This window comes from Spermophilus citellus, assembly GCF_964194105.1.
Source record: "Spermophilus citellus genome assembly, chromosome: 17".
Taxonomy (NCBI): domain Eukaryota; kingdom Metazoa; phylum Chordata; class Mammalia; order Rodentia; family Sciuridae; genus Spermophilus; species Spermophilus citellus.
Window position 1 is genome coordinate 75,270,383 of NC_138199.1, and position 14,592 is coordinate 75,284,974.

Consider the following 14,592-nt stretch of genomic DNA (forward strand, 5'->3'; position numbering starts at 1 on the left):
CTCCCCTCTCCTGCCTTTCAGAGATCTGCAAGCTTTTCCTTTCCTTTGGCAGTGCTGGGGATTGAATTGAGGACTAGGTAAATTCTTTACCACTGACCTATACCCCTGAGCCTCCTCCTACTTAAAATTAGCTGTAGAAAGTATTCATGGCTTGCGAGGCATGGTGATGAGGCACGATCCCAGTCACCTGGGAGGCTGAGGAAGGAGGATCGCGAATTCAAAGCCATCTTCAGCAAAAATGAGGCTCTAAGCAAACTCAGTGAGGCCCTGTCTCCAAATAAAATACAAAACAGGGCTGAGGGATGTGGCTCAGTGGTCGAGCGCCCGAGTTCAATCCCCAGTACTAAAAATAAATAAATAAATAAATAAATAAATAAATAAATAAATAAAATAAAAAAGCCAGCCTTAGCAACTTAGTGAGATCCCTGTCACAAAATATTAAAAAGTGCCGGGGACGTGCTTCAGTGGTGGTTAAGCACCCCAGTGTACCCTGTACCAAAAAAAAAAAAAAAAAAAAAAAGTGTTGGTGGCTCATAGGCTCGCGTAGTTTCCGTTTACTGAGGTGCAAACCTGTGCACTTCCAGGCGCCAGGGCTGACCAGGGGACTGGTCACCTTAGGAGGGCGGAGGACACCCTATTTATCTCACAGAGGTTTTGTTCCGTCCGCTCAGGGGCATCCTGACGCTGACCACGACCGTCCGCGGGGAGTCGGCCCCGGTCCCCGGTGGGCGGCTTGGAGGGTCAGCGTCGAGCAAGACCAGCGCCTCGGGGGCGCGCACGAGCCCGCCCGCCCGCTCAAGAGCAGCCCGACAGGACCACGCGGCTCCGCGGACAGCCGGCCGGGCCCACCGAGCGCGGGCCGCCCCACGCCTGCGCCCTTCCCGCGGGCTCCCGGGGACTCGAGCGCCTGCGCGTTGCCGCCGTGTCCGCGCTCGTGTTTCCAATAAAGTTCGCGCGCGCCGGAAGCGGAAGCGGCGAGTCTCCATGGCGGCCGCGGCGGCGGGGCCGGTGTTCTGGAGGCGGCTGCTGGGTCTGCTGCCGGGCCGGCCCGGGCTGGCCGCGCTCCTGGGGCGCCTGTCCGACCGCCTGGGCAGGAGCCGGGACCGCCGGCGCAGGTGAGGGCGGCCCCCGCCGCGGCCGCGAGCCCTGGAGGCGGCGCTGGGTGCGCTTCGGGCGCCGGCGAGCTGCGGGCCGCCGGCCGCGGGCAGAGCCTGGCGGGGGCCGGGGAGCGCGTGGAGGCCCGGTCCGGGTCCCCTCTGGGCCCGAGACGTCTGTGCCTTACGCCGCCGAGGGCCGGCGTGGCGGGAGTGAATCAGCCGGGCCCGCCCGCGGGGGGCGCGCGGCTCTCGCAGCCCGGCTCGAGAGGCTGTTGGGCAATCCTGAGTCAGTGGCGCTCGGGCGAGGGAAGAGGAACCGCCGAGAGCCCTGTCACGCTGCTCAAGGGCCTGCGCTCTGGAAAAGTACTGGAGTGAGTTGTGTCAATGGTGAAAGAGGCTCGTGGTCTTGGAGAGCAGACACTGGCCAAGAAGGCGCCGGCCTGAGAGGCCTGCTGCTGTCGCTGCTGTTGAAGGAAGGGAAAGGTGATTCTCCTGTGTGCAAATGGATTTCTTATTAGGGACATTTGGCCTTTATGCTAGATCCCCAAGAAAAGGTCTTCCAACTGCATCCTGTAGTTGAGGTTGCATTGTCTTAGGCGTCCCTAGGCTGAGATGGGGCCTTCTTGCTTGTGGGACAGAGACCCGGGTTTCAGTTATGTTCTGATTCTGGGTACGGAGGGGAGCTTGTTCTTATTGAGTAACTGCAAGATTTTCAGCAAAAACTGAAGTTTGATTTAGGGGAACTTTTAGGTGATAGAATCAAGGCAGGAAGGAACTCTTGGAAGCCTACTGATCAGAAGGGCCCAGGTTTCACAATAAGACACCCCCTACCTCCCCACACTCCAGGGGGAGCTGGAGTGTAGAAGAGGTAGTAGCCTCTGTATTTTCCGTAATTGATGCTTAGCCAGAGACCTGTCATTCCATTGGGTCTGAACTCAGATGATTTGTCTAGCCCCTGGCATCAAATTACTAAGAAGTTTGGTTTAAAGTTTCAAAACATGTTCTACCATCAAAGACAGGCTGTTTAGGTAGGCCCCTTTGTTATGCCCTTTCATATGTCCAAACTGTGAAAACCATGTTATTAATCTATGTTGTCTTTGGAATTGATTATTACTTGGGGCAGTTTCTACAAATTGTTTTAAAAAATATATATAGTTGTAGATGGATACAATGCCTTTTATTTTTATGTGGTGCTGAGGATTGAAGCCAGTGCCTTCCACATGCAAGGCGAGTACTCTATCACTGAGCTACAAGCCCAGCCCCTACAAGTTGTTTTTAAAAAGGCATTTCTCTTGAAAGAGAGAGAGAGAGAGAGAGAGAGAGAGAGAGTGTGTGTGTGTGTGTGTTTTTGAGAGGCAGTGCAGGTATAGGTGGAGTCTAAATTACTTGACTTCCCAAAGTTTTTTGTAACTAGTGTCAATGGGATGTAGTTTGTGTGGCTCCATATTTCTTCATGATTAAGTTGGGAGGGAGCCAGTTGTTTCTCTGAGTCAACAGTTTAATCAAAAGCTCAGTTTCTTGGGCATTAAGACAGAAGTTCTTGTTTTATACTCCTTGGAAATAATACCTATGGTAGAATTGAGGATAAATACTTTGACCAGTGTTGAGTGATACTGTAGGTTTTTGACCTGTCCTTTGCCTTGTATGGTTTGCAGATTTCTTTTTCTTTTTCTTTTTTCTTTTGGTACTGGGGATAAGACTCAGGGGTACTTAACAGCCATATCCCCACCCCTTTTTAAAACTTATTTTTTCCCCCAACCCCCCTTAAAACTTTTTTATGTTGAGACAGGGTCTCACTAAGTTGCTGAGGCTGACATTGAACTTGTGGTCTTCCTGCCTAGCCTCTCTGGTTGGCTGGGATTACTGGTGTGTGCCACCGTGCTAGGGCTTGCAGACTTTTTTTTCTGGCTCTTTATGGCCTGGGTGTTTGGAGTTATTCATGTCTGTCATGGCCACTCACCCACTGTTGGCTGCTGACTTTCATTTCTTCTCCATTGTTCTGCTGCACCTCCCAATTCCTCATTCCTCAAATGATGTGGTTTCTTGTAACTCTCTGATCATTGATTCATTGATAATAATTCTGTGTAGTCATGAGCTCAAGTTATTTTAGATTTCAGCTTGCCAGTCTGACTCAACATTGGGGTTGGGGGTGCTGGTGCATCCTTGTGGCGAGCAAGAGGAACAGTGCTCGTTTCTTTTACTGCCGTGGTTTCCTTTCAGGCTTAGAAATGGCTGTAGAGACCGAGAACTCTACTTAAGGTCATTTCTAATTAGTGATCTCAAAATACTGTTATTTCCTCTTAAGCAAGCATCTGGCTCATTACCATTAGGGAACTCTGGATAATTCATTTATTTGTCACGTGTATAGAGCACTGCTGTGCTAGGTACCAGGGGAAGCAATGGTAAAGATATAGCCCTGCCTTCAAGATGGCCAAACCCATGAACAGTGACAGGAAAGTAAGGTAGAAGGGCATGGTGGTATGCGGAGGCTCCTGGAGGCCATGGAAAGCTTTCTGGTGCTGTAATTGAGCTGTTTTGAAGGAGGAGCAGGAGTAGGCAAGGTGAAGAAGAGGGGGAGTGAGTGTTCAAGGAAGGAATGCAGTGGCAGGCAGTTCCCAGATTCCATACTCAGTGTCATTTCTAGGAGCTGATGTGAGTACTCTGTAGGCAAGAGGAGAGGACTAGAAGCCAGCCAGCCCTCTGGGCCAAAAGACCCAGGAGGCAAGTTCTATCTTTCAAGTATGATTTCTTTTGCTCATGGTCCAGACCTGAGTGGTCAGGGTTCATGAAGTCAGGAGCAGTGGGAGTAAAAGAGGATTGGATTTAGTCAGCACTGCTTAGGGGTGTAGGGGATGCTTTAGTGACTGTGGATGGTGGCACTTCATTGAAACAGGGAGTAAGAAAGAGGACCAGGCCGGGTGAGGTGGCACATGCCTGTAATCCCAGCAGTTGGGGAGGCTGAGGCAGGAGGATCACAAGTTCAAAGCCAGCATAAGCAACTCAGTGAGACCCTGTCTCTAAATAAAATACAAAAAATACAAAAGGCCTGGGGATGTGGCTCAGTAGTTAAGTACCCCTGGGTTCAATCCCTGGTACCATTAAAAAAAAAAATAGGACTAGGTTTGGGGATGGTGAAAAGGTCATTGGGGGCCCATTAATTAGTATCCAGGTGCGTGAGATGGAGATGTTCAGTGGGCTGTGGGAGAACTGAGAACTGGGGCTCAGGAGAGGGAGATAGCCTCAGAGAGTTGGAGTCATTGGCTATACTGAATGGGCTCCTTGTTTGGAGTAGGTGAGACATACTGGGAAATGGGTCAGGAGGCCCTAGTTTCTAATTTTTTTCTTTTTTTGGTACTAGGGATTGAACCCAGAGGCACTTAACCATTGAACCATATCCCCGGCCCCTTTTGTATTTTATTTAGAGAAAGGATCTCACTAAGTTGCTTAGGGCCTTGCTAAGTTGCTGAGGCTGGCTTTGAACTTGCGATCTTCCTGCCTTAGCCTCTTGAGCCACTGGGATTACAGGCATGTGCCACTGTGCTTAGTCCCAATTCCTAATCTTGATCTTGCTGGCATATATGGAAATATTTTCTCTGTGACCTTTTTCCTCCCCCTCCCCCTTTTAACTGATTTTAGTGTGAACTACATGTGCAATAAAGTCTTTTTTTTTTTTCCCTGTGGTGTTGGGAATTGAACCCAGGGCCTTGTGCACATGAGGTAAGCACTCTACCAACTGAGCTACATCCCCATCTGTGCAATAAAGTCTTTATTTTTGAATGTAAATCCCATTTTCTCTATTCTACATGCATGAGTGAGTGTGTGTGTATGTGTATGTTGTAGCTGGTGAGGCTTCCTCACTTTCCTGAGTTGTAATGGGAAACAGGTAACCAGTGTACGGTTCTTTTTTTTAATGTGGTGTTGAGGATCGAACCCAGTACCTCACACGTGCTAGGCTGCCCCAGCCCCCAGTGGATACTTCTTTAATTAGGTTTTATTACTGTGAAATTGGCAAGTCCTAGTCAGTTGTTTAACTTGTCAGTAGTTTGTTTTCTAAGGAATCACCAGATTTTCCAAAATTACTTTTGAATTTTCTGATGTTGGGATGCAGTCCTCTGTTAAGAGTTTGGATTAGGGCTGGGACTGTAGCTCAGTGGTAGAGTACTTGCCTCGTACAGGTGAGGCACTGGGTCTGATCCTCAGCACCACATAAAAACAAACGAACAAATAAATAAATAAATATATTGTGTCCATCTACAACTGAAAGTATTTAAAAAAAGAGTTCAGATAAACCCACTCTTGGTTTACTTATAGCAGAAGAATGGATAGAACAGGGATAATTTGGAATCAAAACATCATTTTCTCATTAATTCAAATTAGTATTTTTTGTTTGTTTGTTCCTGGGGATTGAACCCAAGGGTGCTTTACCATTGAACTACACTGCCAACCCTTTTTAATTTATTTTGAGACAGGGTCTTAATTGCTCAGGGCCTCACTAAATTGCTAAGGCTCACCTGGAACTTGTGATTCTCTTGCCTCAGCCTCCTAAGTGGCTGGGATTACAGATGCGTGTTACCACACCCTGACCAAATAATTCACATTTGATCTTGCTTTGCATTGGAGTAAGCTTAGTAGTTGGCTGACTTTCTCAGCTGTAGCTTCATTAAGTTATTATTGACATGAGTGTCCCTGAACATTGTAGCTGGACTGAATTAGGCCCAGTCAGTTGTGTAGGCTAGGCAGATGGAAAACAGCCGGGGATTAAAATGTTCTGATAGGTAATCCTCTTGTAAATGATCTGATTAATGTAAACGAGTCAGTTCACTACTGCCTGTAGTCAGCCTGGCTGCAGCCCTTTGGAGTCGCAGAACATGGGCACTTTGATGTGCCTGGTGCACTTGGCTACCCTGGGGCGTATTGTGAGTTATAAATATATTTTAGATCTTTGGGCCCCCAGTGGAATGGACTTCCTTTGGCTGAGCCAGGAGGAGAGTCATCTGGTCAGCCTGTAGCCCAGTGCTGGCAGCCCTGGCCTCATGCCGCCTTGCTGGGGGAGTTCAGCAGGCCATCGGTCTTTGGTAACCTACGGGAATCCACATCATTTCCCTTACTTGGGTTCAGGTCTTGCGTTAGTCAGGAAGGGCTGCCTGATGCTAGGGTTGCAGGAAGTACGGGACCTTGGTGTAGTTTTTCAAGTCCTTCTCAGGAAGTGTTATGACTGTTGCTTGTTTCTCATCAGTTCACTTGTTATGTTTAAACGGGTATGGACGAGGTGGGGGTGGGGTTTTCTTAAAAAGTAGTTTCTGAAAATACAGCAGTCCAGAGAGTTCGGTTTCTGTTAAAGACGTCTTTCTTTCTTTCTTTCTTTCTTTTTTTTTTTTTTTTAAAGAGAGAGAGATGAGAGAGAGAGAGAGAGAGAGAGAGAGAGAGAATTTTAATATTTATTTATTTTTTTTAGTTCTCGGTGGACACAACATGTTTGTTGGTATGTGGTGCTGAGGATCGAACCCGGGCCGCACACATGCCAGGCGAGCGCGCTACCGCCTGAGCTACATCCCCAGCCCCAAAGACTTCTTTCTTTTTATGTCGTTTTGTACAGATTTGGATGGGATCCAAGCCACAGAGTTTGTCCCACGAATCTTATGGTTTCAGCAGAGCTTGTGGACCCTTAGAGGATGACTCTGAGCTCACTCAGTGGGATGCTTACCTAAAGCCCCATGTGGGGGCAGGGAATACGACCCCTGACTGTCATGGGCTTGTGAGTGGGTCTGAAGACAGTCTTCCAGCTTCACTGTACTCTTTGTTCAAAAACCTACATGTCCTCTTTGGAAAAGACCCTGAGAAATAAGCCTACAACTTGTGTTCCTTTGGTAGTGGGTGCCATTAGGTACTGCAGTTCCATGGGAAGCAGACATGTGTCCCAAGGTGTACTTCTAGGGCTCAGTGAACCTCCAGGCACATCATTGCACATCTAGAGGAGAGACAAGTTGTGCCAGTGTTTTTCCATGAGACACATGCAGCTTTAGAATGTTTGGTGAGATGAGAAACCCATTTCCTCAGAGAAGGGACAGACATTTTTTTCCTGTTTTCCCAGAGGCTTTTGTAAACAAGTATGCTCCATAGCCTCTCAGCTGCACAGATTATCCTGAACTCAAGTCTCACTGCTGTCTCCAGGCTTCTCTTAGGGGGTGTTAAGGGAGTGTGTTGTCTTCCTGATGGGCCAGGCAGACTTTACTATCCTCGCTTGGTGGCTGCCCCCATCCAGGAGCTGAGGGATAAGGGCTGTGCACTTGCTTCAGGTGGCTGAGATGAGGGTTTTCCTGGAGACAGAGGGAACTTGGTGTACCGCTCCCTTCAGACTCATCATGCCCACTCGCCAAGGCCCCGTCTGGGTGAAGAAATGGATTCCCAGATGGGGGATTTATCTGCATTGTTCACGGGAAGCCTTGAATCATATGACTGAACCTTTACACAGGCAGGTGTCCTGTGGGCATGGCTGAGATGGGTGATTCACAGGTGCTGTTTTACCTTTAGGATTCTAGGCAAAGATTGCTTTGTGTTGTCTGACTTTGGTTGTTGTTGAGGTTTACAGGTTGAAGCTACCAGAAGCTGGTGCAGCTTCTGGCCATGGCACCTGGAAGGACCACCTGCTCTTGTCCTGTCCTCCGCGTGCCCCCATCATTCCAGAGAAAAGGAGTGGTCCTTCAGAGAGGCAAGACTGTTAGTCTTGCTATCTGGTGCCTCCCTACCACTTCCTCCTTCTGATAACTAGAATGGGTACTAGATGGTATCTAGAAAGAGAAGACATGGCGGGGCCATTCTATATGTGGAAGTCTTGTGTGTGTACTGGTTTAGTTCTCTAAATGGTGACTGTGACACTGGTTTAGTTCTCTAAATGGTGACTAAGATGCATAGCTTGCCTATTTTGGTGACCACAGCTTCTGCCTCCTCAAATCTCTCAGGGTTTAGTTTTTGGTGGGATGTGGTTTCTCAGTAATCCTCCCGGTGTGAGGGGAAATGCATGTGCAGGTGGTCGGCTGAGACTGGAATTACTGTGCATTGGGGCTGCTGCTAGCCTGGGAAAATTCCCAGGAGTTGCCTGTGGGAAGCCAGGGATTCCTGGGTTCTGATTGAGGTGAGAGGAAAGAACAGGCCCCTGACAGGCCCTGGAGAAGCTCATCCTGCAGGCTCAAGAGGAGTCATCTGCCTAGCTGATGCACTTCATTTGGATTTTGAGTGTCACCTGTCCAGGTGGATGTCCTTGGTGTGTGGTGTGGGACTCTTTACAAGACACTTGCTCCCTTTCAGAGCACCTTCCTCTTTGGGGGAATAAAATGGGTGCTTGAAGGCTGAGCCTCCTCCACAGTGAATAGGTGAAACCTAATTGGCTTCCAGCTTCTTCTCCTCTCTAACAAAAATAAACCTGTCAGTACACAGATTAAACAGGAAGCCAACACAAAAAGGCCTTCAACAACTCTTGGACCCAGGCCCTGGTGGAACATTCCCAGGGAGCACTGCCTGGCAGGGAAGAGACCTGCCTGGGCTAGCCAGCTCTTGGGCACTGAGGCTCATGCTGCTGGGTGGCTGCAGGGGCGGTGCTCTTGCTGGCTGTTGGAGATGGTGGTGGACCCTGACACCTGCCTGAGCTCTGTGTGCGCGAATGTGCTCTGGACTGGCTGTTGAGGTGCTCCTGGGTTTTCTGCTGGGAAAACATCCTTGCTTGGAACCTCCTTCCCTCGTGGTCCCTGTTTGAATTCTGCTGGTTTTTCAAGGCCTGGTCAGGGCAGGCTACTGTGAAGCCTCACTAGTAGCTGCTGGCAGCCCTGGCTTCCCTCTTGATCCCTTGAATCATACATACCACTCACCATGTATTTTGACATTTAATTAATTTTAGTGTCTTTTTTTTTTTTTTTTTTTTTTTTTTTTAGTACCAGGGATTTAACTATTACTAATAAATCACATCCCCAGCCCTTTTTATTTTTCAGATAGGGTCTCATTAAATTGCTTAGGGCCTTGCTAAGTTGCTGAAGCTAGCTTGGTCTTGTGATCCTTCTGCCTCAGCCTCTCGAGTTGCTGGGATTACAGGCGTGTGCCACTATGTCTGGCTAATTTTAGCATTTCTGCTTGTGTTGTTCTTTTTTTTTTTTTTTTTTTTTTTTTTTTTTAAAGAGGAGAGAGAGAGAGAGAGAGAGAGAGAGAATTTTTTAATATTTATTTATTTTTTTTTTAGTTCTCGGCGGACACAACATCTTTGTTGGTATGTGGTGCTGAGGATCGAACCCGGGCCGCACACATGCCAGGCGAGCGCGCTACCGCTTGAGCCACATCCCCAGCCCCTTGTGTTGTTCTTAGGTGATTCCAGGTGTATAAGCTAGTGGGCCTCTGTGACTGTGGAGGTGGAGACTGTTGAGCTCTTCGTGTGCAATGCATCTCTGCAGTATGTGGCAGGGGTTCTCTGGAGGGCTGGGATTAGGCTTGCACTGTTGCTCACCTCTTCTCTGTGCCTGGGCCAAGGAGTGTGTCCTCTCTTTCCTCTCTAGGAGTTTGTGTGCATCTCTCAGCCCATGTGGAGGCTGTGTGATGCCAGACCACTTGGTGTGGAGTGGCACAGGTGGAGACCTGGCCCTTTCCTGGGTGGTCTGAAAGGTGGGAAGAAGAGCTGTGAGGCAGGGGTGTGCTGATCTTATACTACTGTGCATTGCTACTGCAAATATATCACATTTCATTCATTAGATTTTAGGCCCCATTGGGGGCTTCAAATTGTTGTTACACAGCTTTCCCATTGTTTCATAGTCTTCTGTTGGGTCATTGGAGCCTTCCTTCTGCTCTCAGGCCTGGCAGGTGTGTGGCCCATATTTTGGGAAGTTGAGGCAGCTTATTTTTGAGCTGATGACAGTAATGTCGCCCTCCCCCAGACCACGGGGGAGAACTGCTGCTTTCCCACCTCTGCAGTGGGTCACCGAGGCCTGTTCCAGTCTTTCCAGGATCTAGAGAGCTGGCACCTTCCTGCATTGACAAAAGTTTTCTTAGCAGCGAGTTGGCCCTGATAGACTGGTGGGCTTTCTGGGAAGCACAGCTGTGGGCCATCTGGCATCTGTGCAGGGCCATTAGGAACCCTGGAAGATTCAGTGCCTTATCATGAAGCAAGCAAGTGAAGTCATCTTCCTGGAATTCGTGGCCATTCAAGCCTTGGGGTGTTTGAGCATCTTTTCCCCAGAGTCCCTTTGCAGGTCACAGGCTGAAGAGGATTTTCCTGCTGCTGTTTGTAGGACTGGGATTCAAACAGGGTGGGATTTGTGTAGGACTCTGGGTGTTCAGGCCAGCAGAGATGTAGCTCCATGAGCAACCCCAGTTCCTCCATCTCAGACTAGGGGAGTGTGGAGTCTATGCCGGAGGGGCAGCTGGCTCAAGATGGGCATAACCTCCAGGGAGGATGTGTTTGCTGGTGAAGTGGCCTTTGTCATCATGGCCAGCATCTCTTGAGATAGGCCCCCTTTCCTAACCTTTTTCTGCCCCAGCCTTTCTCTCCAAATGTGAGTTTTAAAGAGAAACACGTATTTTTCCGAGTCCTTCCTTGAACAGAAACTCTTGAGTCGTGGGCGGGGCTGTGGTTGTAACCCTCAGACTTTCATTAGGCTAACCCTATCTGTAGGCAAGTTTTCCTTTCCTTTTTTTGGTGTTGGGGATTGAACCCAGGAGTGCTGTACCACTGAACTATACCCTCAGTCTTTTTTCTTTTTTATTTTGAGATAGGGTCTTGCTAAATTGCCCAGGCTGGCCTTGAACTTGTGAGTTTGCAGAGCTTTATCTGCGCTCACCTTTTTTTTTTTTTTTTTGGTACCCGGGATTGAACTCAGGGGCACTCGACCACTGAAGCCACATCCACAGCCCTATTTTGTATTTTATTAGAGACAGGGTCTCTGAATTGTTTACGCCTCGCCATTGCTGAGGCTGGCTTTGAACTCGCTATTCTCCTTTCTCAGCCTTCTGAGCTGCACCACTGTGCTGTTGCACCACTATGCCACTGCACCACTATGCCACTGCGCCACTGTGCCCGCCTCATAGCGTGATTATTTAAGCTTTCATTCTGCATTGTCTCCTCTTAGCATCCCTCCACTCTGCCTCTCAATCTCCTTCCACACTACTGATCTTCCCTATAACTTCATGTTGTCCTTTCCTCCCCCTTTCCTTTATTTTACTCTAGCTTCCACATATGAGAGAAAACATTCGACCTTCAAATCTCTGAGTTTGGTTTATTTTATTTAGCATATTTTCCATTTGCATCCAATTAATGGCAAATGCTATAATTTTATTCTTTTTATGGTTGAGTAGAACTCCATTATATATATGTACCATAGTTTCTTAATTCATTCAGCTATTGACAGGCACCTGGGTTGATTTCATAATTTAGTTATTATCAGTTGTGTTGCTGTAAACATTTAAGAGGCTGTATTGCTATCGTATGCTGATTTTAGATCTTTTGGGAACATACCAAGGAGTGAGATAGCTGGTCATATGGTGTTTCCATCCCTAGTGTTTTGAGGAATCTCCAAATGCCTTCCAGAGTGGTTGTACTGATCTGCTGTCCCAATCTCAGGGTACAAGTGTACTTTTCTCCCACATCCTCACCAGTATTTGTTATTGTTTGTATTCTTACTCATTGTCATTCTGATTGGAGTAAGATGAAATCTCCAGGGGTTTTTGAGAAGAGTAACCCATTTGTGTGTGTTTTCCACCAGGTCACCATGGCTGCTGTTGGCTCCCTTGCTATCTCCAGCTGTCCCCCAGGCCACCTCCCCACCTTGCTGCCTGTGTCCAGAAGGTGTGCACCGGTTTCAGTGGATCAGAAGCCTGGTTCCAGAGTTCGGCGTCTGTAGCTCTCATGTCCGGGTGCTGTCCTCCCCAGCAGAGTTCTTCCAGCTCATGAAGGTGGGTCGTTTCTGAAGGACCCAGGGACAGAAGTTGGAGTTGGGGCCCTCAGGGAATCAGGTTGGGTGAGTCCTCAGTACCCTCCATTCTAGAAGCTTCTGTGGCTAGCCTGTTGGGTTTCAGTCTAAGGTGGTTGAGTTTCAGTCTAAGGTGGTTGAGTGAAGCTGCAAGCAAAAGTCTCCCTGTTGGGTTTCAGTCTAAGATGGTTGAGTGGAGCTGCAAGCAGAAGTCTCCCTGCACGGCCAGCGTCTCTAAGCAGGGAGCAGTGAGGACAGGGCACATGCTGACTCTTGAGGCCTCGCTGATCCCCTTGTTGTTTTGTGGTGCAGATGTGGGCCACTCCTAGGGAGTTTTGTGAGGCTGTGCAGACCCACGGCACGCCCCTGCTAGGTAGCTGGGAGGCCTGTGCTCAGTGGACCCCTGCCTTTGGAAATGTCTTCACGCACAGTATTGTTGTCTTGGTAGATGTCACAGTAAGGAGACCTAGGGTGGGGTCTGATGTGTGGCTGGTGGCCAGTGCCCATTCAGCAAAGAGGCATTTCAGGATAACTGGGAAGGGCTGGGATTGTGGCTCAGTGGTAGAGCACTTGCCTAGCATGTGTGAGGCACTGGATTCAATTCTCAGCACCACATATAAAAAAAATAAAGGTATTATGTCCATCTACAACTTAAAAAAAAAAAAAAAAGACCGCTGGGAAACTTGGACACCTGGTTTTAGGTCTCATAGGCCTCAGGGTTCTCTGGGACTCTGAGGTCTCTGCTTTCCTTTCCTGTTAGTGATGTTATCTTTGTCTTTTGAGTAACTTTCAACATGTTGCTCAGGTTTACATGCTGCATCTAGTTATTCATGGTTGAACCACTAATTGGAATGAAGTAATTCAATACTAATGAATGTTTAACAGCATGAACTTTGTGAGTTCATATCAGCAATGATGCTAGAATACAGATCTGGTGGGCCAGGCAGACAGGAGATTGCTGAGGGTCATAGGAGACAGAGGTGGAGATGCAGCTTGGTGAGGCAGTGGGTGCTCATTCCCTTGAAGGCCTACCCATTTCCTCTCCTTTTGCCCTCTGTTGCATTGGTCCACACTTAAAGCTTCATTTCTAGGTGGCTCATTCCAGAAAGCTTTCTTTGTGACGCCCTGAGCAGGTCCTCTGGTTCTCCCTCTGCTTTGCTGCACTGCCTGTCCCCATCCTGTGCACTGTTGCTTGTGTGGAGTGATGTGCAGTGTGGTCTTGGTTCTCTCCTTGCCTTGAAGAAACAGGTTTTTCTTTTTTAATTTTTGTTTTATTATTTTTTTTTTTTTGAGAGAGAGAATTTTTAATATTTATTTTTTAGTTCTTGGCAGACACAACATCTTTGTTGGTATGTGGTGCTGAGGATCGAACCCGGGCCGCACGCATGCCAGGCGAGCGCGCTACCGCTTGAGCCATATCCCCAGCCCCCTTTTTATTTTTTATTCTGAGACAGGTCTCACTAAGTTGCTGAGGCTGGCCTTGAACTTGTGATCCCCTGACCTCAGCTTCTGAGCTGCTGGGGTTATAGGCATGGCCATATACTCAATCCTCCTTCATTTTTTAAAATTTTTTAGTTGTAGATGAATACCATACCTTTAATTAATTTATTAATTAATTAATTTATGTTTATGTGGTGCTGAGGATTGAACCCAGTGTCTTAGACATGCTAGGCAAGTGCTCTACCACTGATCCACAATCCCAGCCCTGCTTCATTCTTTTTAATGGTTGCCTTGCATTTTATAGTAGGGTTAGACTTAGGGTTGTGCCTAACTTTACAAGTTTGAGAATTGTGTGTTGAGGATTGTGGGTCCTTATTTGGTAGGTCACAATATATGGTGGGTTTTTTGTTTGTTTTGTTTTGTTTTTTTGAGACAGGGTCTTGTACCTTGAACTCATGCACCTTGAACTCTTCCTGCCTCAGCCTCTGAGGTGTGTGCCATCACTCCTGGAACTGTATATGTTTTAGTGGAGACATGGGGTAACTCAGCTTGGAGTGTGATTTGCCTCTAAGGTCAAAGGAACATATTTTTCTTGGTGAACTATGAAAATGCTGATTGTGAATTTTGAATGGTTTCTTTTCTCTCAGGGGCAGATAAAAGTAGCCAAGAGGCGGGTCGTGATGGCATCTCTCTACCTGGGGACAGGTCCTTTGGAGCAAGAGCTGGTAAGGTTTATGGGGAGGTGGTCCTTGAGTATCACAGTCCTGAGAGGTGGGTCGGTGCTGTCTTAGTTTCTGTCGCAGCAGCTCTTGTTCCTGTTGCTACAGATGTTGTTTGAGTCAGGAGGGTGTGAGGGGGCTTGAGGAGGCCTAATCAGGGCTGGCCAGTGTCCTCCTCCTGCTCAGGGCTCTTGCTTCTCTGTCTACCAGTTGAGAGCTGCAGGCCAAATCTGGTCCACCACCTGCTTTGGTGTGGCCTTTGAGCTAAGAATGGCTTCTACATTTTCAAATGATTGGAATAAACCAAAGACTATTTATTTTTGGCTTATTTAAAGTCTACTAAATTCACATTCTGTGTTCATCAGTTAAGTTTTGTTGGAGCACAGCCATGCT

At 47.9% G+C, this 14,592-nt stretch overlaps 1 protein-coding gene across 5 annotated transcripts in view; it reads left to right on the forward strand.

The window, feature by feature from the left end:
* The first annotated feature begins 763 nt into the window (after nt 1-763).
* Nucleotides 764-14,592, forward strand: part of PGS1 (phosphatidylglycerophosphate synthase 1) — a 37,116-nt gene continuing 23,287 nt past the window's right edge. For 2 of the 5 annotated variants that reach the window (XR_014019314.1, XM_081270949.1), the window contains exons 1-3: nt 796-1,115; nt 11,834-12,023; nt 14,128-14,205. Coding sequence is in view for 3 of the 5 variants with exons in the window: in XM_081270949.1 (XP_081127075.1) it covers nt 985-1,115; nt 11,834-12,023; nt 14,128-14,205 (399 nt within the window). In the remaining 2 variants the exon portion in view is untranslated. The other 3 variants (XM_081270950.1, XR_014019313.1, XM_081270951.1) reach the window with 3 other exon arrangements.